The sequence below is a fragment of the Ichthyophthirius multifiliis genome (assembly GCF_000220395.1).
Source record: "Ichthyophthirius multifiliis unplaced genomic scaffold scaff_1120509251424, whole genome shotgun sequence".
In the NCBI taxonomy this organism is placed as follows: Eukaryota; Ciliophora; class Oligohymenophorea; order Hymenostomatida; genus Ichthyophthirius; species Ichthyophthirius multifiliis.
The window spans coordinates 3,050-27,769 of record NW_004085887.1 but is presented as its reverse complement, the minus strand read 5'-3'; the positions used below and the strand labels follow the sequence as shown (position 1 = coordinate 27,769).

General features: G+C 18.3%; 2 protein-coding genes across 2 annotated transcripts, besides 57 other annotated features; both read right to left on the bottom strand. All coding sequences in view use genetic code 6, as the record gives it.

The window, feature by feature from the left end:
- Positions 1-702: 702 nt before the first annotated feature.
- Positions 703-762: a microsatellite.
- Positions 706-760: a microsatellite.
- An 876-nt stretch (positions 763-1,638) lies between the features above and the next one.
- Positions 1,639-1,704: a microsatellite.
- A 1,180-nt stretch (positions 1,705-2,884) lies between these two features.
- Positions 2,885-2,930: a microsatellite.
- A 440-nt stretch (positions 2,931-3,370) lies between these two features.
- Positions 3,371-14,920, bottom strand: IMG5_200840 (zinc finger LSD1 subclass family protein, putative; the record flags this gene model as incomplete). The annotated part of the gene is made up of 24 exons (XM_004024009.1): positions 3,371-3,914; positions 3,980-4,225; positions 4,275-4,299; positions 4,566-4,810; positions 4,899-5,147; positions 5,568-5,790; positions 5,957-6,111; positions 6,172-6,414; positions 6,499-6,708; positions 6,820-7,416; positions 7,641-7,886; positions 7,927-7,974; positions 8,226-8,471; positions 8,891-9,107; positions 9,275-9,712; positions 9,916-10,070; positions 10,120-10,365; positions 10,421-10,663; positions 10,716-11,223; positions 11,369-11,583; positions 11,637-11,879; positions 11,932-12,979; positions 13,390-14,443; positions 14,558-14,920. The coding sequence occupies 24 exons, from the start codon at positions 14,918-14,920 to the stop codon at positions 3,371-3,373; spliced, it is 8,007 nt and encodes a 2,668-aa protein (XP_004024058.1).
- Positions 4,826-4,885: a microsatellite.
- Positions 4,830-4,885: a microsatellite.
- Positions 5,152-5,262: a microsatellite.
- Positions 5,191-5,264: a microsatellite.
- Positions 5,207-5,255: a microsatellite.
- Positions 5,208-5,262: a microsatellite.
- Positions 6,140-6,170: a microsatellite.
- Positions 6,448-6,482: a microsatellite.
- Positions 7,429-7,472: a microsatellite.
- Positions 7,464-7,502: a microsatellite.
- Positions 8,481-8,542: a microsatellite.
- Positions 8,808-8,880: a microsatellite.
- Positions 9,734-9,821: a microsatellite.
- Positions 11,285-11,334: a microsatellite.
- Positions 13,013-13,147: a microsatellite.
- Positions 13,028-13,143: a microsatellite.
- Positions 13,051-13,131: a microsatellite.
- Positions 13,096-13,242: a microsatellite.
- Positions 13,152-13,230: a microsatellite.
- Positions 13,566-14,211: a microsatellite.
- A 62-nt stretch (positions 14,921-14,982) lies between the features above and the next one.
- Positions 14,983-15,028: a microsatellite.
- A 1,135-nt stretch (positions 15,029-16,163) lies between these two features.
- Positions 16,164-16,212: a microsatellite.
- Positions 16,213-16,506: 294 nt separating this feature from the next.
- Positions 16,507-16,561: a microsatellite.
- Positions 16,562-16,582: 21 nt separating this feature from the next.
- Positions 16,583-16,657: a microsatellite.
- Positions 16,598-17,114: a microsatellite.
- Positions 16,604-16,836: a microsatellite.
- Positions 16,704-16,784: a microsatellite.
- Positions 16,704-16,796: a microsatellite.
- Positions 16,704-16,811: a microsatellite.
- Positions 16,844-16,874: a microsatellite.
- A 61-nt stretch (positions 17,115-17,175) lies between the features above and the next one.
- Positions 17,176-17,253: a microsatellite.
- A 307-nt stretch (positions 17,254-17,560) lies between these two features.
- Positions 17,561-17,604: a microsatellite.
- Positions 17,605-18,205: 601 nt separating this feature from the next.
- Positions 18,206-18,317: a microsatellite.
- Positions 18,287-18,338: a microsatellite.
- Positions 18,332-18,370: a microsatellite.
- A 1,380-nt stretch (positions 18,371-19,750) lies between these two features.
- Positions 19,751-19,805: a microsatellite.
- Positions 19,806-19,888: 83 nt separating this feature from the next.
- Positions 19,889-19,927: a microsatellite.
- Positions 19,896-19,944: a microsatellite.
- Positions 19,945-20,234: 290 nt separating this feature from the next.
- Positions 20,235-20,345: a microsatellite.
- A 187-nt stretch (positions 20,346-20,532) lies between these two features.
- Positions 20,533-20,582: a microsatellite.
- Positions 20,565-20,613: a microsatellite.
- Positions 20,614-20,967: 354 nt separating this feature from the next.
- Positions 20,968-21,039: a microsatellite.
- Positions 20,968-21,059: a microsatellite.
- Positions 20,996-21,059: a microsatellite.
- Positions 21,060-21,776: 717 nt separating this feature from the next.
- Positions 21,777-21,822: a microsatellite.
- Positions 21,823-21,874: 52 nt separating this feature from the next.
- Positions 21,875-21,944: a microsatellite.
- Positions 21,911-21,942: a microsatellite.
- Positions 21,913-21,953: a microsatellite.
- A 44-nt stretch (positions 21,954-21,997) lies between these two features.
- IMG5_200830 (protein kinase domain protein) lies at positions 21,998-23,837 on the bottom strand (the record flags this gene model as incomplete). Its single annotated transcript, XM_004024008.1, has 4 exons — positions 21,998-22,460; positions 22,512-22,641; positions 22,732-22,911; positions 23,039-23,837. 4 exons carry the CDS (start codon positions 23,835-23,837, stop codon positions 21,998-22,000), a joined length of 1,572 nt encoding a protein of 523 aa, XP_004024057.1.
- Positions 22,674-22,730: a microsatellite.
- Positions 22,926-22,952: a microsatellite.
- Positions 23,631-23,828: a microsatellite.
- A 208-nt stretch (positions 23,838-24,045) lies between the features above and the next one.
- Positions 24,046-24,103: a microsatellite.
- Positions 24,104-24,322: 219 nt separating this feature from the next.
- Positions 24,323-24,398: a microsatellite.
- Positions 24,399-24,720: the final 322 nt, after the last annotated feature.

The following is a 24,720-nucleotide window of genomic DNA, read 5'->3' as shown; positions in this document are numbered from 1 at the left end:
TAAGAAATTAAATTTATTTAAGAAGAGATCAAAGTAGAAAATATAGAAAATATATAATATAAATAAAAGATAGATTAAATAAACTTATAGAATAATGAATTACATTAAAAAAAATATGATATATAATTGGAATTATAAAAAATTTAATAAATTTATTTTAAATAATAAAATTAATAAGAAAACAATAAAGAAAGTAATTTAATAAATTATAATAAAAAAATAAATTAATTATATATTAACTTATAAAAGTATATTTAATATAAATGTAATTATAATAATAATAAAAAATAAATACAATATTCATAAATATAATATGTAATGAGAATAAAAAATATATATGAAAAAATTAATTTTATATATATATAATTTTATATTTTAATAATAAAAAAAATATATATTATTAAAATAACATTGTATTAACTTTTATTTATACTTAATAAAAAATATTAATATATTTAAAGATTTTTATTTAATAATTAAATTAAATTTTAAAAATAAAGGTAATGAATTAATTGATATTTAATAAAAAAATGAAAACGATTGTAATGATGATTTATATTTTTAAAAAAATAATGATCAATATTAAAATTATTATAGATATTAAATAGATAATTGATAATAATTTATTATATTATAGAAAAAAATATTTATTTTTTATGGTAAATATTTAATATTTATTTATACATAGGATAAAACAAATAAATTTATATATATATATATATATATATATATATATTTATATATTTATATATTTATATATTTGTTTTATAATATTTTATTTTTCACTCATTTATATTTAATTTATCTATAATATTACTTTATTTAAAAAAGAAATTTAATAAGCAATCTTCATCTTTAAAAACTTTATTTTAATTTTAATCTATTAAATATTTTTATGATACAATATAATTTAAAAAAGCTATAAATGTTTAAATAAAAATAGCATCTGCAAATACTAAAATAATATTATAAGTTGCCCAATCAAAATCTTTATTTATATCATTATTATTAAGATAAGGAATTAATAAATATCCTATAATGATTCCTTACGTAATAAAAACAAATATATTTCCGAACAAACCTCCCATTCTAGTACAGGGATTAAATATTCTAATAATTTTTTTAAAACATTTCTATGTAAATATACAACCTAATAAAACACCTGCAGAAAGCAGAATACTCTATAAAAATTTTAATATTTTTATTTTATATATTATAAATAACATTAATATTTTTTAATTATGAATTTTTATAATTTTTGGATAAATTGGTCAATAAAAAAAAAAAACTTTTTTAAATTTATTAGTTTTGAAAAAAAATTAGAAATATAAACAATAATTAAAAAAAATACATATTTAAAAAAAATTACTTAATATGTTAGATATAAAAATGATTAAATTAAAGTTAATTTAAAATAAATCAAAGAAGATCTTAAAGTTCTGCTCATTTAAGAATCATATAAACAAAATAAAGATATATATTCATTTCCTATGAATGTATAATAGCATTTTTTATTATATTACATTTTTTAGGCTTATTTAATTTGTTTTTATTTTTAAATCTATTAATTAATAGCTATTTCTATATAAAAAATTATAAATGAAAAAAAAAAATATATATAAAGATAAATATGTAAAAATATATATAATAATTATTTAAATATATTAATATATATATATATATATATATATATATATATAATATTTATTTACATGGTTTAAATTATCTTTCTAATATTTAATCAAATACATCTTCTTAATTATTATTATTTTATTCATGTTTTGTAATTTAAGTTTTGTCTGAAAAATACGATGGTTTTTTAGGTTCAAAATTACCATAATTTACCTATAGAGGTTAATAATGCTATTTATCTTTAATACCTATTTATTAACTATTGTTTCTATTTCTTAACTCTTTTACATCATCTAAATTTGTAGGTTAAAATGATATTCTTCTAGCATTTAAAGCATTTTCTTGCATATTAACATCTTTATTTATGTTGTATTATAATTGATTAGATATATTTTTTTCTCTTATTTATACTTGATCTGTTTTTATTTTATTTAAATTGCTATTAAATATAGTAGTAGGTGTTTATTAGTTATATATAGAACTTAATCTTGTTTTTAACATATTGTTATTAATATTTACTATTTCCAGTCTTTTTTCTTAATTACTGGGGCTATTATCTTCTACAGTGACTAATTTTTTTAAATTGTATTTTTTTTTTAAGCCTCCTTCTTCGAAATCTTCAATGTGTTTTTAATTTTATAATTCTTAGTTTTCTTCTAGATTACTTACCCTGTATAATTTCCTTTCATTATTTAAAATTTCCTGAGAATCTAGGACATATCCAATAAAAAAACTTATAATCCAGGCTATAGTTTAGACTGTGAATATATAAAAAACAGTACTTTCTAATACTGGAACTTATATGTCTATACAATCTTACAAAAGAGGACCTTTGCAGCCTAAAGAGGAACATTTTTCATTACATTTGATACATTTTAATTATATTTAATCTTAAAAATATGTACTTTAAGGACATATATCTACACAGGACTTCTCCTTTAGATATAAGGGCTTTATACAAGATAAACACTCAGTTTAGGACTCACATTCTTTACATTTTCCTGTACATTTTTAACATTCTAGTTTCTAAAGATCCTTATAATAATATTAAGGACAGGATTATTAACATTAAGAATTATATAAATAAGTATTTTAATAACATGATAAACAATCTATAGGATGTTTACCATTACAAGTTTAGCAAGTAGGATTACAAATTTATACAGTATTATCTGATGACTATATATAATAACCAAAAGGAAGTGATTATATACATGTATTAAAGAAAAATATAAAATTAAGTTAACATCTTTATATATATATATATAATATAAATATAACATATATGTATATATATAAATTTTTACGATAAACATTGGTTTAAAGCAGGACCATTGCATGTTAAACATGTATTATCACAAGATTTGCATTAATTGTCAGTTGAATCTCCATAGAAATAAATAGGACATTAATTTAGACATTATTTAAAATGTAAAAAGGATGTTATACATGAAATGCACTTTTAAATATATATATATATATATATAAATATTTTAGTTTTGCTTTTTATACTTAATTATTATTAGGACCTTCACAAGTTTCACATGTATTATTACATAAATCGCATTAATTATTTGATATATTTTCATATTTTCCTTTTGGGCACTGATTTATGCATTAATTTGAGTTTAAGAAAAGAGTTAAATTACATTATGTACATTAATTATTTGCTGGACCAGAACAATTAAAGCATGTAGTATCACATTGTTTACATTCGTTTTTATCTAGATAATATTTATCAAAACATCTATTATATATATATATTTTTTTTTATTTTTTTTTTAATTTACTCAATGCAATTATTAAAATTAGGCCCTGAACAATTTTTACATTTACTATGGCAATTACTACATTAATTATTGGAAATGTTTTTATATGTAGATAAGGGACATGTTAATAAGCATTAACCATTTGTTAAGAATCTAGTTCCTGTACATTATGTACATTAATTATCGAATAAATAAAAACAATTAAAACAATTAGTATGACATGCTTTACATTTATTATCTGAATCTAGAAAGCGATTATCAAAGCACTAAGTACACTTATCAATTTCGTTTCCTGTACAATTTTTACATGAAGAATCACATACAGTACATTAATTATTACTCGCATTTTTATAAAAGCTATCTGGACATGTACTCTAGCACATATTATTAATCAAAAATAAAGAACCAGTACATTGAATACAATTGTTAGAAAGAATTCCATTGCAATTAAAACAATCACTATAACAAGGAATACATTAATTATTTACATTTAAATAGTATCTATCATAACATCTAAATATATAATAAAAATATAAATAATTAAATATATATATTTTTTATATTTTATTATTTATTACTATGTGCACGAATTTATTGTAGATCCATTACATAATTTACATGATGTATGACAATTTGTACATTAGTTATTTGTCATATTTCTATATTAGCCGTCTGGACATGTACTTTAGCATTTTCCATTTAATAAAAATAATGTACCTGAACATTAAGTACACATATTATCATATTATCCATAACAGTTAAAACATGAAGAATGACAGGCTTAACATTCGTTATTAGCGTTTAAAAAAAAAGAATCGAAACAACTTTTTTTTTTAAATAAAAATCAATTATATATTTATATATATATTGTACCTTGTGCAAGATGTAGATGCTTAATCTGTGCAATTTTAACATGTAGAATGGCATGATGTGCATTCGTTGTTTGAAGTATTTTTCCAAAAACTTGTAGGACAATCAGACTGACACTTACTATTGGTTAAAAATAAATTCCCTGTACATTACGTGCATTAATTATAAGCAAAGCTTGTACAATTATAACATGTAACATTGCAGGCTTAACACGAATTATCTGTATGTAAGAAAAAACTATTAAAACATCTATTATATATATAATTATATTTGTTTGTCTAATTTATTATTTACTGATTGCATTAAGTAGTTAATGATCCTGTACAATTTTACATGAAATATGACATGTAGTACATAAATTAATAACTGTATTTTTATATGTGCCACTCGGACATGTACTTAAACATCTATTATTAGTCAAAAAAAAGGTTCCTGTACATTATGTACAATTAGTATCTGCATTTGCAGAACAATTAAAACATGTATTATTACAAGGTTGACATCTATTACTAGAGTCTTTATAAAAATTATCAAAGCATCTATATTTAAATAAAATATTATAAATATAAATATAAATATAAATATAATATAAATATATATATATATATATATATTTTTAAAGAATACCGAGAACATTGAGTATAATTAGGACCTGTGCAATCATTACATGAAATATGACAAGCAGTACATTAATTATTAGCGACGTTTTTGTAAAATCTTGTTGGACAAGTATTTAAGCATTCACTAGTATTTACCAAAAAACGGCTTCCTGTACATTCATTACATTAATTATTCAAATTTCCAAAACATTTATAACATGTAGAATCACATGGTTTACATTCATTATTTGAATTTAAATAAAATCCTAATTCACATCTAGTATATATATAAATATATAAATTTAATATATATATATATGTATATATGTATAAAATAATTTTATATATATTTAAATTTTATTTATATATATATTTATATATTTTATATATATGTTTACAATGTACAATCTGTAGAATTCGGCCCTGTACATTTTTTACATGATTGATGACAAGAAGTGCAGTTTTAATTTGTAGTATTTTTAAATGTATCATCTGGACATGTACTTAAGCATTAATTAGAAGTCAAAAAAAGAATATTTCCAAGTTCACATTAATTACAATTATTGTTCGCACTTCCCGTACAATTAAAACATGTATTATCACATAATTTACATTAATTATCTAATGTATCGAGATAATTATTATTAAAGCATCTATTTTTTTATATTTAAATTACTATATTTTATAATATATTTACTCAGTGCATTAATTTATTGCTGAATTAGTGCAGTTTTTACATGTAGTATGACATTATACACATTAATTATTTAACATATTTTTAAATTTTCCTTATGGGCAAATATTTTTGCATTAATTATTGTCTAAAAATAATTAACCAGCACATGCTGTACATTAATTATTAGCTGCTCCTGTGCAATTTAAACATGTAGAGTCACATGCATAACAATAATTATCTGGCCCTTTATAATTATAATCAAAACATCTAATATATAAAATATATGTAAATTGCTATGTAGTTTTTTAAATATTAATACTCTGAGCATTTATTAATAAAAGAATCTGTACAATTTTTACATGAAGTATGGCAAGCTGTACATTAATTATTTAAAGTATTTTTAAATGTACCAGTTGGACATGAACTTAAACAATAGTTATTTGATAAAAAAAGAATTCCGGTACACTAAATACATTAATTAGATAAACTTCCGCTACAATTAAAACATGTTGAATCGCATGGTTTACATTTTCCGTCTATATCTTTAAAATATCCATCAAAACATCTAATTAGAAATATTTAAATACAATTAAATATATATATATATATATATATATTTATATACTCAGTACAATCAGATATATTTATTCCTGAACAATTCTTACATGTAGTATGACAATTTGTACATACTTTATTTATTGTATTTTCATTTTAACCAACTGGACAATCAGTTAAACATTAACCATTTGATAAAAATAGTGTACCTCCGCATGAAAGGCAACTATTATTATTTGCATTTGAACATGTTAAGCATGTACTATGGCAAGCTAAACATTAATTCGATGTTAAATAATAATTAATATTACATCTATATAGATATATATATGCAAATGTTTAAATTTATATATATATATATATATATATATATATATATATTATTTAATAATATTACTATGTGCAATTATTTTAATTTGGTCCGTTGCAATTTTTACAAGTAGAATCGCATGGGGTACATTATTAATTTATTAAATTTTAATAAGTGCCGGTAGGACATGAATTTATGCACTAGTTGTTTGATAAAAAAAGAGATCCTACACATTATGTACATTAATAATTTTAACTTCCTGTGCAATTATAACATGTAGTATCACATGCTTTACATCTACCATCTATGTCTTTGAAAAATAAATCGAAACATCTATAATATATATATATATAAATAAATTAATTATTTATATATATGTAAATATATAAATTTAAAAATTAAATTTACTCTGTGCATTAACTATCTTATTAATTAATACAATTTTTGCAAGATAAATGGCAGGCTGTGCATTCATTATTAGTCGAATTTTTAAATGTATTATTTGGACATGTATTTAAACATTAATTATTAGTTAAATATAAATTTCCAGTACACTATGTACATTAATTATTCGAATTTCCTGTGCAATTAAAACAAGCAGAATTACATGATAAACACGTACCATCAGAATATAAATATTTTTAATTAAAACATCTTTTTATAAATTTGTTAAATATATTTATTTATTTATTTATAAAAATTTAATTTTTTTTTTTTTATTTATATTTAAATAAATTTTGTTATATTTATATTTTTTAATACTCAGTGCATTAATTAATATTTGGTCCTATACAATTTTTACAATTTGAATGGCATGCATTACAATGGTTATTTATATTATTTTCATATTATCCTTCAGGACATATACTAAGACATTTATTATTTGTTAAATATAGAGAACCAGTGCATTAAGTACATTAATTTTCTAAGCTTGATGTACAATTAAAACATGTTGAATGGCATTAATAACATTAATTACTTTATAAATAAAATCTATCTAAACAACTTTTTTTTTTATTAAATTAAAAATTTTAATTATTTAAATAAATATTTAATTTTTATATTTTTTTAATAATTTAATTTATTTTTTTCCTATAAATTTTTTATTGACATTAAAATGAATTATAACCATAAAATTATATTATTAATTTTAAATTAATATTTGATTTATTTATATAAATTAGTAAAAGGATAAAAAACTATTTCGAAAATAATATATATAGTTTTACTCAGTACAATCAGAAACTAAAGGTCCTGAGCAATTTTTGCATAAACTATTACAAGGACTACATGTATTATTTGTTGAATTTTAATATGTACCGTTTGGGCATTAAGCTAAACATTAATTATTTGTCAAATATAATCCTGAAGTACACATAGTACATTAAGTAGCTGTATTTCCTGTACATTATAAACATGTAAAATAACATGGTTTACATGAATTATCAATATCAAGGAAATAATTATTATCGCATCTAAAAAAATAAATATAAATTTATATTAGTATATATTTACTCAGTGCATGAAGTAGTAGTACTTCCATTACAATTTTTACAAGTAGTACTACATGCAGTACATATATTTGTTAAACTTGCTTTATATTTACCTTTATCGCATAAACTTATGCATTAATTTCCTTATAAAAATAAATTCCCAGAACATGAACTACAATTATTAGCAGAACTACCAGAACAATTAAAACATGAGCTATGACAACTCTAACATGAAGTTTCAGATAGGTAATAATTATTTATACATCTTAGAATATATTATATAATTAATAATAAAAAATAGACATATATATATATATATACGATTAACATTCATTAGAAGAAGGTCCTGTGCATGTTTTACATAATATACTACAACTAGAGCATTCTCTTAATGATAAATTTTAGTATTTACCGTCTGGACAGAAATTTTAACATTAGTTGATATTCAAAAATGTAGTATTAGAACATTATATACAATTAGTAGCTAAATTTCCATTACAATTAAAACACGTTGGGTGACAGGTTTTACATGAATTATCAATATCTAAATAAAAGGAAGTATAACATCTAAAAATAATATTTATATATATATATTTGTATATAAAAATATATATATATATATATATATATATATTATAAATTATACTCTGTGCATTATGTTGAACTTGGGCCTATACATTTTTTACATTAAAAATTACATGCTTCACATGTGTTATTTTACATATTTTTATACTTTCCATCTGTGCAAGTATTAACGCATTCATTATTGTTTAAAAAAAGTGAACCTATACATTATATACAATTATTATATTGATTTCCTGTACAATTATAACAATTTGAATTACAAGATTAACATGAATTATCTTAGGCTTTATACATTCCTTAATTGCATCTTTTATTTATTATATAAATATATAGATTAAAAATATATATATATATATATATATATATATATATATATATATATATATATATAGTTTTAATACTCTGTACATGAAGTTGCATTAGAATCAGTACAATTTTTGCATGAAGTATGACATGCAGTACAAGTATTATTACTATTTTTTTAAAAATAACCATTTGGACATATACTTATACATTAATTATTATTGAAATATAATGTTCCAGTACATTAAGTGCATTAGTTATTTAGGTTCGCTGTACAATTAAAGCAAGTACTATCACAAGCTTTACATTTTCCGTCTGTGTCCTTATAATATTAATCAAAACACCTATGTAATAATATATATATATATATATATTTAATTTATATATTTATTACTCTGTGCATTATGTTTCTAATTAATTAATACAATTTTTACAAGAAATATGACATGCTGTAAATACATTATTTGAGCCTTTGAAAAAACCAGCTTGAGCTGCACTTAGACATTCATTATTAATCGTCAAATATAGTGATCCTGTACACTAAGTGCACTAAGTATTTAAATTTCCTGAACAATTAAAACATGAATTATCACAAGATTAGCAAGAACCTGAATCTAAAAAATTTCCATCATAGCAACTATATAAAAAATTATTATTTATTAATTATTTTTAATATAAATACGATATGCATTATGTATTAGTAGAATTATTACAATATTTACAAGTATTAGCACAATTAGAGCATTGATTATTTAAATTATTTTTAAATTTTCCAACGGGACATATAGATATACATTAACCAGAATTTAAATATAGAATACCTGAACATTATGTGCATTAATTAAAGGCTGATCCACTGCAACTAGTACATGTAAAATGGCATTTATAACATTAATCATCTGTATCTTTAAAATAACCTCCTGGACAACTATAAATAATAAATATATATAAATATAAATAAACACATATATATATATATATATATATATATATATATATATATATATATATATATATATATATATATATTACTCTGTACAATCTGTAACTAAAGGTCCGTCACAATTAGAACATGAAGAATTACAAGCATCGCATTAATTATTTATTACATTTTTATATTTACCAGATGAGCAATTGGCTAAACATTAATTATTTTCTAAAAATAAATTACCTGTGCATTTTATACATTGATTAGATTAATTTCCTGTACATAATAAACATGTCATATCACAGGTTTTACACATTTTGTCTGTATCAAGAAAAAATGTATCTATACAACTATTTAAATATAATTATATATATATATATAAAATAAAATAAATAATACCTTAAACATTAATTATTTGATGAACCATTACATGTTTTACAAGAATTATCACATAATGAACATTAATTATTTATAGTGTTTTTATATTTACCATCAGGACATGTACTAACGCATTATTTTTAAGCATTCAAAAATAAAGATCCTGAACATGAGAGACATCCAGAAGCTGTATTATCATCACAAGTTAAACATGTATTATTACATTCATTACATTAATTATTATTTAAATAGAAATTATTATTGCAACTAAAAAATTTATATATATATATATATATATAAGATTATATGAAATAGCATTTACTCGATACAATTAGTAGACAAAGGTCCATTACACTTTTTACATGAAATGTCGCAAGAAACGCATGAATTATTGCTCTTATATTTTCCATCAGGACAAGTACTTAAACATTAACCAGATGCAGTTAAAGCTAATAATCCTGTACATTAGGAACATTATGTAGCTGAACTTCCTGTGCATTAATAGCATGTAGTATCACATGATTTACAGAAACTATCTGTATCTTTAAAAAATGAATCACTGCAACTTTTAAATTAAAATATTATTAATTTTTATTTTTAATTTAAATATATTTTACAGAGTGCATTAAGAATTAGAGCCTCCTGTACAAGTTTTACATGATGTATGACATGTAGTGCATTAATTATTAGTTGCATTTTTATAGGTTTCATCAGGACAAGTACTTAAACATTCTTTTGAAGTTGTCAAAAATAAAGAACCAGAACATGATAGGCAACCTGTTGCGTTTGCATTTTCACAAGTTAAACACGTAGAATGACATGATTAGCATTCATCATTTGTGTTTTTAAAAAATGTATTAAAACATCTAAAAAAATAAATAAATATATTTTAAATAATAATTTATAGTTACTCAGTACAATTAGTAGATAAAGGTCCACTACAATTTTTACATTAAGCATTACATGAAACACATAAGTTATTGCTTTTATATTTTCCATCAAAACAATTACTTACACATTAATTAAATGAGTTTAAAGCTAATTAGCCACTACATTCAGTGCATTATGTAGGCAAACTTCCTGAACATTAAAAACATGTAGTTTCACATGGTTTACATAAATTATCTGTATCTTTAAAATAAGAATTTTAGCAACTTTTAATAAATAAATTAATTTTAATGTAAAAATATTATAATAAATATATATATATATATATATATATATATATATATATATTTCTTAAGACATTATGAATTTTAAAATCCAGTACATGTTTTACAAGAATTATCACATGATGAACATTAATTATTTATAGTGTTTTTATATTTACCATCAGGACATGTACTAACGCATTATTTTTAAGCATTCAAAAATAAAGATCCTGAACATGAGAGACATCCAGAAGCTGTATTATCATCACAAGTTAAACATGTATTATTACATGCATTACATTAATTATTATTTAAATAGAAATTATTATTGCAACTAAAAAATTTATATATATATATATATATAAGATTATATGAAATAGCATTTACTCGATACAATTAGTAGACAAAGGTCCATTACACTTTTTACATGAAATGTCGCAAGAAACGCATGAATTATTGCTCTTATATTTTCCATCAGGACAAGTACTTAAACATTAACCAGATGCAGTTAAAGCTAATAATCCTGTACATTAGGAACATTATGTAGCTGAACTTCCTGTGCATTAATAGCATGTAGTATCACATGATTTACAGAAACTATCTGTATCTTTAAAAAATGAATCACTGCAACTTTTAAATTAAAATATTATTAATTTTTATTTTTAATTTAAATATATTCTACAGAGTGCATTAAGAATTAGAGCCTCCTGTACAAGTTTTACATGATGTATGACATGTAGTGCATTAATTATTAGTTGCATTTTTATAGGTTCCATCAGGACAAGTACTTAAACATTCTTTTGTAGTTGTCAAAAATAAAGAACCAGAACATGATAGGCAACCTGTTGCGTTTGCATTTTCACAAGTTAAGCATTTGCTATGACAATCTATGCATTAATTAGAATTTAAATATAATCTAATATTGCAACTTTAATGAAAATAATATAAATAAATATTAATAATTATAAACTATAAATACGATGTGCAATTATTATAAGAAGATCCATTACAAGTCTTACATGAACTATTACAAGGACTACATGCATTTATAATTTTAAATGTTCCGTCTGGACAAATATTCAAACATTATTTAGTTTAGGTTAAAGCTAGTTATCCTATACATTCAGTACATTAATTAGCTGAATTTCCTGTACATTAAAAACATGTAGTATCACAAGGTTTACATATATTATCTGTGTCTTTAAAAAATTAGTCGTTGCAACTAAAAAAAAGAAAAGCAAAAAAATTAAATTGATATTAATAAAAATACCTTAAACAATTTGAAATTAAACCTCCATTACAAGTTTTACAGGAACTATGACAACCCTCACATTAATTATTTGTTAAATTATTATATTATCCATCAATGCATCTACTTACACATTATTTACTATTATTTAAAAATAATGAACCGGAACATGATAGACAATCAGAACTTCCTACGCCATCACACGTTAAACAAGTATTATTACATGCTTAACAGGTATTAGAAGCAGTTTTAAAATATTAACTGTAACACTCAGTACAATTAGTAGTTAAAGATCCATCACATTTTTTACATAAAGAATAACAATTAGAACAACTATTATTTAATATATTTTTATAAGTTCCATCACTACAAATGTTTAAACATTAAAAATTTGTCAAAAATAAAGATCCTGAACATTAAATACATGTAGTTGATGAACCAGAACATTTAAAGCAATTAGAATCGCATTATAAACAATATCCTTAATCATTTAAAAAAAAACCATCAAAACAACTATAAATAAAAATATATATATAAATAAATATGTATTAATAAATATATATATATATTATTTAATAATATATATATAAAAAAATATATAATTATTTAATTATTTATATTTAAAAATATATAACAATATATATAATAATTTTTTATATAATTATATTTATTTTATATTTTTATATTATAATTAAGTATTTAAATTATTATATAATTTTTAAAATATTATATTTATGTAATTTTATTATTATTTTTTTTATTTATTTATTTACTTAGTGCATTAATTTATACTTGAATTAAAGCAACTTTTGCATGATGTATGGCAATATTAGCATTCTTTATTTGAATCAGCATATTTCTATGCTGGACAAGCATTTACACATTATTTACTGTTCAAATATTTAACAGCTACACATGATGTACAATCACTATTACTTGGTCCTTCACAATTTGCACATGCTTGATTACATGATTAACATATTCGATTTATATCAGGATAGTATTATGAAGGACAATTAGCTAAACATTATTTAGAATATAAGTATTTTAAATTACTACATGAAATACAATTACTACTACCTGAGCCATCACAATTCACACAAGATGTATCACACTATTAACAATGTTTATTCGCATCTGCGTAATCTCCATCTGAACAATTATCTACACATTGTTTACTTCTATTTAAGTATTTACTTGCTAAGCATGATGTGCAATTACTACTTCCTGAGCCATCACAATTCACACAAGATGTATCACACTATTAACAATGTTTATTCGCATCTGCGTAATCTCCATCTGAACAATTATCTACACATTGTTTACTTCTATTTAAGTATTTACTTGCTAAGCATGATGTGCAATTACTACTTCCTGAGCCATCACAATTCACACAAGATGTATCACACTATTAACAATGTTTATTCGCATCTGCGTAATCTCCATCTGGACAATTATCTACACATTGTTTACTTCTATTTAAGTATTTACTTGCTAAGCATGATGTGCAATTACTACTACCTGAGCCATCACAATTCACACAAGATGTATCACACTATTAACAACGTCTATTCGCATCTGCGTAATCTCCATCTGGGCAATTATCTACACATTGTTTACTTCTATTTAAGTATTTACTTGCTAAGCATGATGTGCAATTACTACTACCTGAGCCATCACAATTCACACAAGATGTATCACATTATTAACAATTTTTGTTTGTATCAGAATATTTTTAAGAAGGACAACTATCTAAACATTAATTTACATTCAAATATTTGTCATTAAGGCATGCTGTGCAACTAGATGTACCAGAAGCACTACATGAATAACATGGTGAAGTACACCCTACACAATTACTATTTCCATCATCATATTCTGTTTCAGTACATCTATTTTTAAAAATAATATTTTTATTGTCATTGTTATGTATTTTTTTTTTACACTATTGTGTTTATAACTTTTATATAATATGTTAATAAAAATATATGGATAATAAATATTTTGATCATTTATTTTTAATGCTTTTTGGATTTTTTTATTTTTTCTATTAAATTACTTTTGTTTTGTAATTTACATTATATTATATTTATTTTTTTAAATACATATTAATATTAGAAATATTTATCATTTAAATTTTATAATTTTTTTTTTTATATTCTTCAATTTTATGTTTTTTAATATAATAAATATAATAAACTATTTTATTTAGAAAAAAAACAAATAAATTTATATTATTATTATTACTATTTTAAGTAACAAAATTATCTAAAAACGTATTTTTTGTTTCTGAATATTATGTTTTATATTTAAACCATGTTTTTATCTTCAAAAAATTAATTTTTATTTAAATGCTATAATTTAGATATTAATGTTAAATAAAAAAATAAAACTTTTTTTATAATTTTTAATAAACTTTCATTTATTTTTATTTTATAAATTATCAAAAGAATTTTTTTATAAATATTTTTTAAAAAAGCTTTAATAATATTTTTTATTTAAATATTATAATATCTATTTTTTTTAAATAATAAATATGATTATACTAAATAGCTATTATTTTTTTAAAATATAGAAATTTAATTTTTTATAAGATTTATATCAAATATTTATAAACAAATATAAAATTGAATACTATTAGAAACAAAATAATTTTATTTAATAAAAAAAGCACATTTATTTTGATATATTCTTTTTAATTTATACATTTTTTTACACAATTAATTACTAAGTAATTAAATTCTATATTTTATAATAATTATAATAATGTTCCTAATATTCATGTCTATCCTAAATAATTATTGATTTACTCTTACTATAATAATTGCCTCCTCCCCTAGTATTTTATTTTTTTAGATTATGCAATATTTTTTATTATAGTAAATTATTAAAAATATTAATCATTTAAATTTAATATTTATTATTTTTACAACTAAATCTTATATTCACTAAAACCATAATTTCACTCAATTATTTAACATAAGAAACTATTACTAATTAAATTGCTACTATGATAAAAAGTAATAAAAACATTAAAATTTCGGAAAAGTAAAATTACATTAACTATTTAAATTCAACATTTTATTTATACAAGAAAAGAAATTAAAAACACCCACCCTCTAATTAAAGGGGAAAACATTTTTGAAATTAATGCCATAACTAAACTAATATAAAGCCTAAACAACTTTTTTCTAAGTGTCTTATTTATTCTAAAAATAATCCTAATTTTACATTTTTAAAAAATATATTTCTGGATTTTCTAATATATTTTTCTCTTACCTATAATTATTTATTTATAGTTAAATTATAGTCATTTATGGCCGCACTATCAATTATTTTGTTAGATTTTTAACTAATAAATTAACACTTTGATTTTTTATTTTAAACTGCAAGCTTCGTCTTAATTTATTTATTTATTAATGCGGGTATATATTCAAAAAGTAAATACATAAATGTACTTTACTTCATTCTTATATTCCAATTCTTCTTTACTCAAGCAAAAGCTGGCGCAAAAAAATTATAAACTAAAAAATCTGTGAAATATTAGATTTCCTAAAAAATCAAATAATTCAACTTTTAAAAATAAATGAGGATAATTTGCTTGCCTTATAATAATTTTATATATAAATGACTATTTCAATATAAAAAATTAATCGTATTTTTTTTTATTACTTTTTTAATAATTACATATTCCTTTTTTATATTTAGATTATTAAATCTTTACCGATTATGGTTTAGAGTTTTAAAATAGGGAAAAACTTTTTAAAAGAAAGCTCTTGGTTTTTTTATTCATATTTTTTAAAAAGAAATAAATGAAAAATAAAAGACATATATTTTTTTAATATTTTTAAAAAAATTATCAGAAAAAAAAATGATAATTGTTATAAAATAATATTATATTTCTTTAATAATTTTTTTTTCAATAATTTATTAAAAATTAATTTATATTTTAAAGTAAATATTTGGAATAATAAGATTTGTAAGTAAATAATATATATGTTTTTTTTATTTTATAAATATAATTATTCTTATTTAATTTTAATATTTTTTTAAATTTAATATTAATTAAATACTTGTATTTTTGAATTAAATTATATATAAAAAAATAAATAAAAAAAATTATAATTAATATTAATATTATAAAAAATATAAATAAAATATACCAAAATTAAAAGATTTGATAAAATATGATTAACAAAATAACAAAATAAAAAAATTATAAATATATATAAATAAAAAAAACTTATAATAAATATTAATATAATAAAAAATTTAAATAAAATATATCTAAATAAAAAGATTTGATAAAATATGATTAACATAATAACAAAAAAAAAATTTTTAGAAAAAAATAAGAAAAAAAATAAAAAAAAAAAAAATAATAAATTATAATATTATAAAAAATATAAATATAATATATCATAATTAAAAGATATGATAAATTATGATTAACATAATAACAAAAAGAAAATAAAATTTTTTTTTTATATATATATATAAAAAATAAAAATAAAAAATACTTATAATTAATATTAATATTATTAAAAATATAAATAAAATATATCATAATTAAAAGATTTGATAAAATATGATTAACATAATAACAAAAAAGAAAAAAAAATAATTATAAATATTCAATAAATATAAAAAAATTATACATATAAATATTAATAAAGGTATATATATATATATATATATATATATATATATATATATATATATATATATATTTTTATATACATATTTATATATATAATAAATTTGATAGATGAATAATAATATTTTTTACTTTTTATTTTAAATGATATTTTTTTTTTTTTACCATTTTTTTATATTTTATTTTTATCTTTTCTTGATGTATTATTAAAGATATACTTTACTTATACATATCTTTATATATTAAAAAATATGTTTATTTGATTCAATTTTATTAAAATACGTAATTATATTCAATATAATAAAATTTTTGCGATAATTTAAAAATAGTGGTTTAAATTTTTTTATTTCTGCAATTTTTTAGAAATGAGAACGATAATATTAAACATAATTTGCAAATATTATTTTTAATGTTTTCAATATATATTTAATATTTTGTATAATATTTAAAAATTTATATCAAAAATGAACATTGAATAAGAAATATATTATTTTTTTAAAAAATTTATATATACTTTACTAATTGAAATAAAATAAAAATTTTAAAAGATATTTGTATTTATATATAATGTTCAGAATATTTTTAGACTATTTATTTTATTTAGACAAAAGATACTTATCAATAAAATAAATTAAAATAAATAGTAAAAATATTCAGTATAATTTATATGAATATCCAAGAATTATATATTTATAACAATATTGGGTTTCATTTTATACTTTCATTAAAAACAATAAATATAAAATATTAAGATATGAATATCCTTTAAAATACATTCTGGATTTAAAAAATTAAATAATTGAGATAATTGACGAAATTTATATCTTAAAAAACAAAATTCATAAATATAAAAATGATAATAAAAAAAAATCAAATTATACATAATGAAATAAAAAAAGATATAAATAAATGGTATTATAAATAATAAAAGAAAATATTATAATATAAAATTTTAATAATATAAATATATAAAAAAAAAGAATCTTTTAATAATAATATTTAATATTAATAATATTTTTATAAAATAATTAGAATTTCAAGTATTAATTAATATATATAAAATATAAAAATAAATTTTCTAATTATCATAGAATATATATATATATATTAATATAAATAAAAATTTTCAAAATATCATATATAAAATATATATATACATATATATAAATATATATATATATATTTTTATATTTTTTTATATATTTATTAATTTTTACATAAATAAAAAATGATATCATTTCATTTCTAACATTCAATTTTTTTTATTATTTTTTTACAACTAAAAAAAGAATCATTTTATTTATAAATTAACCTCTTAATTTTTAACTGGTTTATTTTATTTTTTACTAAAACATAAGCACAATAATCCTTACAATACATTTTTATTTTTTTTCTATCTTTTTACATACGGTCTATAACTATCTACATAATATTTACAATTTTCATACCAAATATTAATTTAGAATTATTAATTAATACTTTACGCATTTAAATTAAAAGTTTCGCAGCATAATTCTAAATACTAAAGTGATGATTCCTATACTAATTCTAAATAAATAGTAGCTATCAATTCAATATCCTTGAGTATTTCTTTCGCGAATTCATCTGCATCTAGTATATTTTATTCTTTTATATCATTAGTTGTGCCTAAATAATTTTCGTTTTTGCAATTTTATTAATTTTAGAGCGATTTTTACTTAACTTTAAGTTTGTCTTATATTGTCTAAAAATTAATTAATTTAATGAAATCGCCTATTTCTATTATGCTCCTTATCATTTGTTAATAAATTACACTATATTCGTCTATATATTATTATTTAATCTTTTAATTTTTGGTTGATGCTAAATTTTCTATTAAACGTTTTGCCTTTAATTATTCGACTATATTTACAAATTATACCTTTTTTTATTCTAAAATTGTCTGGGGGTTTATTTTGTCCATGGATATGTTACTTGGTGGACCTTTATGGCTTTAATTAATTTATTGAATGCCTGATTTTATATTTAGTTAGGTTTGTAGGCCTTAGGCCACGGCACTATTTTATATTTTTTCGATTTCCATATTATTTTTTACGATTATAGGGTGTTCAATTATATTTAAATTAACACTTTACAATTACATTTTGTTTTTTTTGTGAGCTTTTTTTTATATTTTATTAATATAAACATATATTTTTATTTGATAAAGAATTATTTTTTTTTAATATTATTTCTAACAAGAGAAAGAATTTGAAGATTAACTTGTTTTTTTATAATAAATTATAATAATATATTGTAATCTTTTTTTTATTATTTTTAGTTTTTTCAATATAAAAAAATTAATATTATTTATTTTTAGAAAAAAAAATATTAATTTTAATGTAAAAATAAAGATAGGATCAGTAGATTTATTGTATTTAATTTACTTGAAATTATGAGTATATTTATATTATTTTTTTTAATTCTTTTATTGTATATAAAATAAGAAATTATTTTTTAGATTGATATAAATTAATTTAATTTTTACCAATTATTTTAAATTTGGAATTTATATTTATTGAAATTTTATTAATTAAAATAAGGTTTTTTAATAATGTATTTTTATTAAATTATAAGATATATATTATATGTTTATTTTGATTATATATATTATTTATATATTATATATATTTAATGATTAAGTTTTTTAAAATATACAAAAATTTATAATAAAAATATTTGAAAAAAAAAAAATTATACATTTTTTATTTTTATTAAATAAAAATATAAAATAATAAATAATAAATATAAAATTTATATATATTAAATATTAATTTAATTTACTATAAAATTTTTTAGTTTATAAATAAAAATATAAAAGACTTAATTCAAAAAAAAAAAATTTAATCACAAATTTATAATTAGATAATAATATCCATAAGAAAAATATCTTTTATACAAGATTTTGCTCTATGAATTTGATTTACATAAGTATAGCGAAAAAATCTATTAAAAATATAAGAAATAATAACTAGATATTTAAAATATAAACTAGTAAATATGAATAACTAGTAAAAAATGCAAAAATTTAGGTAAGAATTCTAGAAATTAAATATTAATTATAAAAAAATAAAGATAAATTAGATAAATTTTTAAAAATAAAATAAATATAAATATATTATTTTAATAAAAAAATAAACATATAATTTTAATTACTTTTTTAAAAAAATAATAATAATGATAATAATAAAAACAAGTAAATTAATTTAATAAAAATGCTCATATTTAAAGAAAAATTTTAACATTGAAAATAAAATAAAAATACGAAAATAAATAAATAAAATATATAATATATTTATGAATAATAGTATAGGTTATTATAGAATAGATTAAAACAAAAAAACTACATATATTATTTTAAATATAAATAAATATAAAAATTTAAGAAATATATTAAATTAAATATTTATTATTTTATTATAATTAATGTTTATTCATTTGTTTTAATTAAAAAAACTTTATTTTAATTATTTTCTAAATTGAATTAATTAATTTATAGATTCTTAATCTTATTTTCTAAAAAGTTTTAAATTATATTAAATATAAGGGAGACTTCTTAATTATTATTCTTATATAATTTATTATATTAATAATTAAAATTATTTTTAAATATTTTCTTCTTTATATTTATATTTTTATTTTATTTAATATGATTTACAATTTAAATAGTTTATTTTATATTATATAATTATGATTTTTTAAATATTAATTTTTATTAATTTATATGCTTTTTTTTTACCAATTTATATTTTATTTATTTATAAAGATATCCAAAATAAGAATTTAGACATTAAATATATTTATATATATAAATATGTTAAATATATATATATTTATATTTATATATATATATATATATTTATATAATTTTTATATTTAATATTTAATTAATTATCAATTAATATTATTTACTTTTCTTATATACTTTTTATAATTTAGAGTATAGACAATAATTCACATTTTAACCTAAATTCGAATTTTAACTATTAATAAGTTTTTCAGGTGAACTTCAAAGATTTTTTTTATTTATTTTTATTATACTTTAATAATATACATTATATTTTTTTTTTTAACACCTTTAACAAATCTTGGTTTTAAAATTGAGGACCATCTATATAAATATTAAAATAAATTTCGATTTTTTAATATATTAAATTTTAAAGACAAATTTTATTCTCAATGTTTTTATATTAATTTTAATAATATTTTATCTACTTCTGGTGTCAATTTGTTTTTATTTTTATTAATGGTTATACTATTGTAGTTTTTATTACTATTTCAGAGTTTTTGTTAGAAAAATATTATTTAAAGCCAAATCTGTACTATATAAAAAAAAATATATGTTAAGCTTTTATAAATTAAATTTAAATAAAGGATCTTATTTGTCATATCAAACTATTTTTTTATTTAATAAAAAAACATATTTTGAAAACATATATGTTTATGATTTATATTATATTAAAGTTTTGTTTGGTAATTGAATAAAATTAATCATATCAATAATTAATAAAAAGATTTCTAATAATAAATTTGTTAAAAAAAAAAAAAAAAATTAAATTTATATGTTAAATTTTAATAAAAATGTTATTAAATGAATAATGAGTATTAAAATTTTAATAAAATAATATTAAAATTGTATTAATATAATAAAAATAAAAAATGAAGCAAAAATTTATAAAATTATGAAATTTAAGAATTTCAATATATTATATATATGTTAAAATAAATAAATATATATATATATATTATTATATATTTTATTATATATTATTTTTATTTTTTTAGTTTTTAAATGATACTATCTTTTATTTTAATTCATAAATTTCAATCTTTCTCACTAACCTAACTTATGTCAAATATATTTTCTGATATACTTTACGTTTTTTTTAATTATTACATTTCTTAAATATTATTCTAATTTAATTAATCTTATCCTAATATTCCCATTTTCTATAATAATGATTCTTTTAAATAAATACTATTATTTAAACTTTCATTCAATTAAATAGAATTTCTAGCTCTTTTTAAGCTTTTTTTCATTCCTAAAGCAATCATAAAAGAAACTGTAAGCTATGTACTTTATTTAATAGCCTTTTCTAAATCAGTTTTATTAACTTCTAGTGTATGACTAATATCATTTCTTAATTTAATTTTACCATCGAAGGTTAACCAAGGATGTTAAAGCATCTCTCTTGCAGTTATTCGCTTTTCGGCATCTTTTTCAAGCATTCTTTAAATTAGATCTTTGACTTAAGGATTTAATTAAGGTTCATTTGGGTAAAAAATACTAAATAAATTTATAAATATATATATATATACATATATTATATAATAATACCTCTTATTACATATTTCATCTTTTAAATCAATAATTTTTTTTTCTTTAAAAGGAATAAACCCATATATCATATTATACAAAGTAACTCCCGTAGCCCATATGTCTAAAGGTTTAGCTTAAAACTATTTTTCTAATAAAAATAAAATAAAAATCTGAAATAAGATATATATATATATATATATATATATATATATATATATATATATATATATATATATACTTTCCCAAGATTCAGGTGCCATAAAAGCTTTAGTTCCTGCATTGGATGTTGTTTAATCATTTTAATCATCTTCAATTAATTAAGAAATGCCAAAATCTGCAATTTTAATATTATCTTGTTCATCTACTAATAGATTATCAGGTTTAATATCTCTATGAATGATATTCGCAAAATTATGCACTTTTATGTATTAATAATTTTTTTTTTAATTTTTTTTTTAAAAAAAAATTATTAATATATAAATTTACTTTAGTTTTTTTTTTACTATAATCTAGTGCTAAGGCGATTTATCTCATGTATTTTTAACATTGTTCTATAGAAATGGTTTTCGGCTCTATATTTTTATTTTTAGTTTTGCCATTTTCATCGTATATCTATTTATATAATAAAGGATCGCTTTTTATAAGCTATTTCTTGAAATATCCAGAAGAAAGTACTGATCCTATTTACATATATTCGATAACCAAATATAGCTTATTATCTTCTGAATCTTCGATTACTTCGTAGAGTTTTACAATGTTTGGGTGATCTACTTTTTTCATTATGGCTATTTCTTATTATAAAAGGGTAAATGCGTTCATTTTAACAGACATTAGCTTTTTTTTTAGTTTTTCTTTATTAGCTATTTTTATGGCGAAGTATTTTTGGGTAATTTCATCTAAAGCGAGTTTTACTTTTCCACAATTTCCTCTATATTAATATATTTTTATATTTATATATATATATTACTTTCCAAGCTCTTTTATAAATGTATAGTTGTTTATTTATTTTTTACCGTCTTCGTTTATTTCTTTTTATATAATGGTAGTATGTAATACTGAATTTTTAGATATATTTAATTAATTATCATCTTAAAATAACAATGGACTAGCATTAGAAATTCGTTTACTTAAATAATAATTATTATTAGGATTATTATGAATATTATGATTATTATGATTATTATTATTATTAATATTATTATTATTATTATTATTATTGTTATTATTGTTATTATTATTATTATTGTTATTATTGTTATCATTGTTATTATTGTTAATATTATTATTATTATTATTGTTAATATTATTGTTATTATTATTATTAATATTAGTATTTTAGTTCATATTTTAAACTAAAAATTCGATTTCAGTATCTGTAGTTTATTTTTATATTTTATTTTATTATCCATATTTGCTTAGAGATTCTGCCATTTATATATTATTTTATTTATTATATATAAATTATTAGCCGTATTTTAATATAGGAGATTATCCTTATATAGTATCTGTCATAGATTCAGAAGTATTAAACTTTTCAATTTAAGTTTATATATTATCTATTTATTAGTTTTTTTAATTCTTTATTATTAATTTTTTTATACTATATTATTTTCTTCATTTTATTATTTTTAACTAAATTAACTTTTTTTATAATTCTTTGTATTACTATCTTAATCATTCGAATAATTTATACTATCACTTTAAGTTATTTTATTGATTAATATAATCTCATTAGTTATATTTTGTTCTTAATTACTCTTATTTGGTGGTAAAGTTACATCTTTTTAATCATTTTCTTCATTTATTATTAAATCTAGTAAATTAAAATCATTTTCTTCTTCTGATTATGTATCTTCTTCTTCTGTTTATGAATTTTCTTGTTCAGTTTAATTATTTTCTTCTTCTTCTTCTTCTGAATTTTCTGATTCAAATGATTATTTAGAATTAATCAAATGCAATATATCTTCTTTTTATATATATTCGGTTATTTATTAAAAAACTTATAAAGGATATTAAATAATCTATTATTATTCTTATTTTTGTTGTTGGTTTAATTTTGGTTTTTCTTAATCGGTTTATTATTGCTTTTTTTTCTTATATAAATTTGTCTAGACATCCTCTTTTATTTCCAAAGTCTTTATTTCGTCTATTAAATTTCCAAATGAATCGGTTGGCGGAATTATTTTTATTTATTTAATAGAAGTTTATATATTATTTTCATTATTTT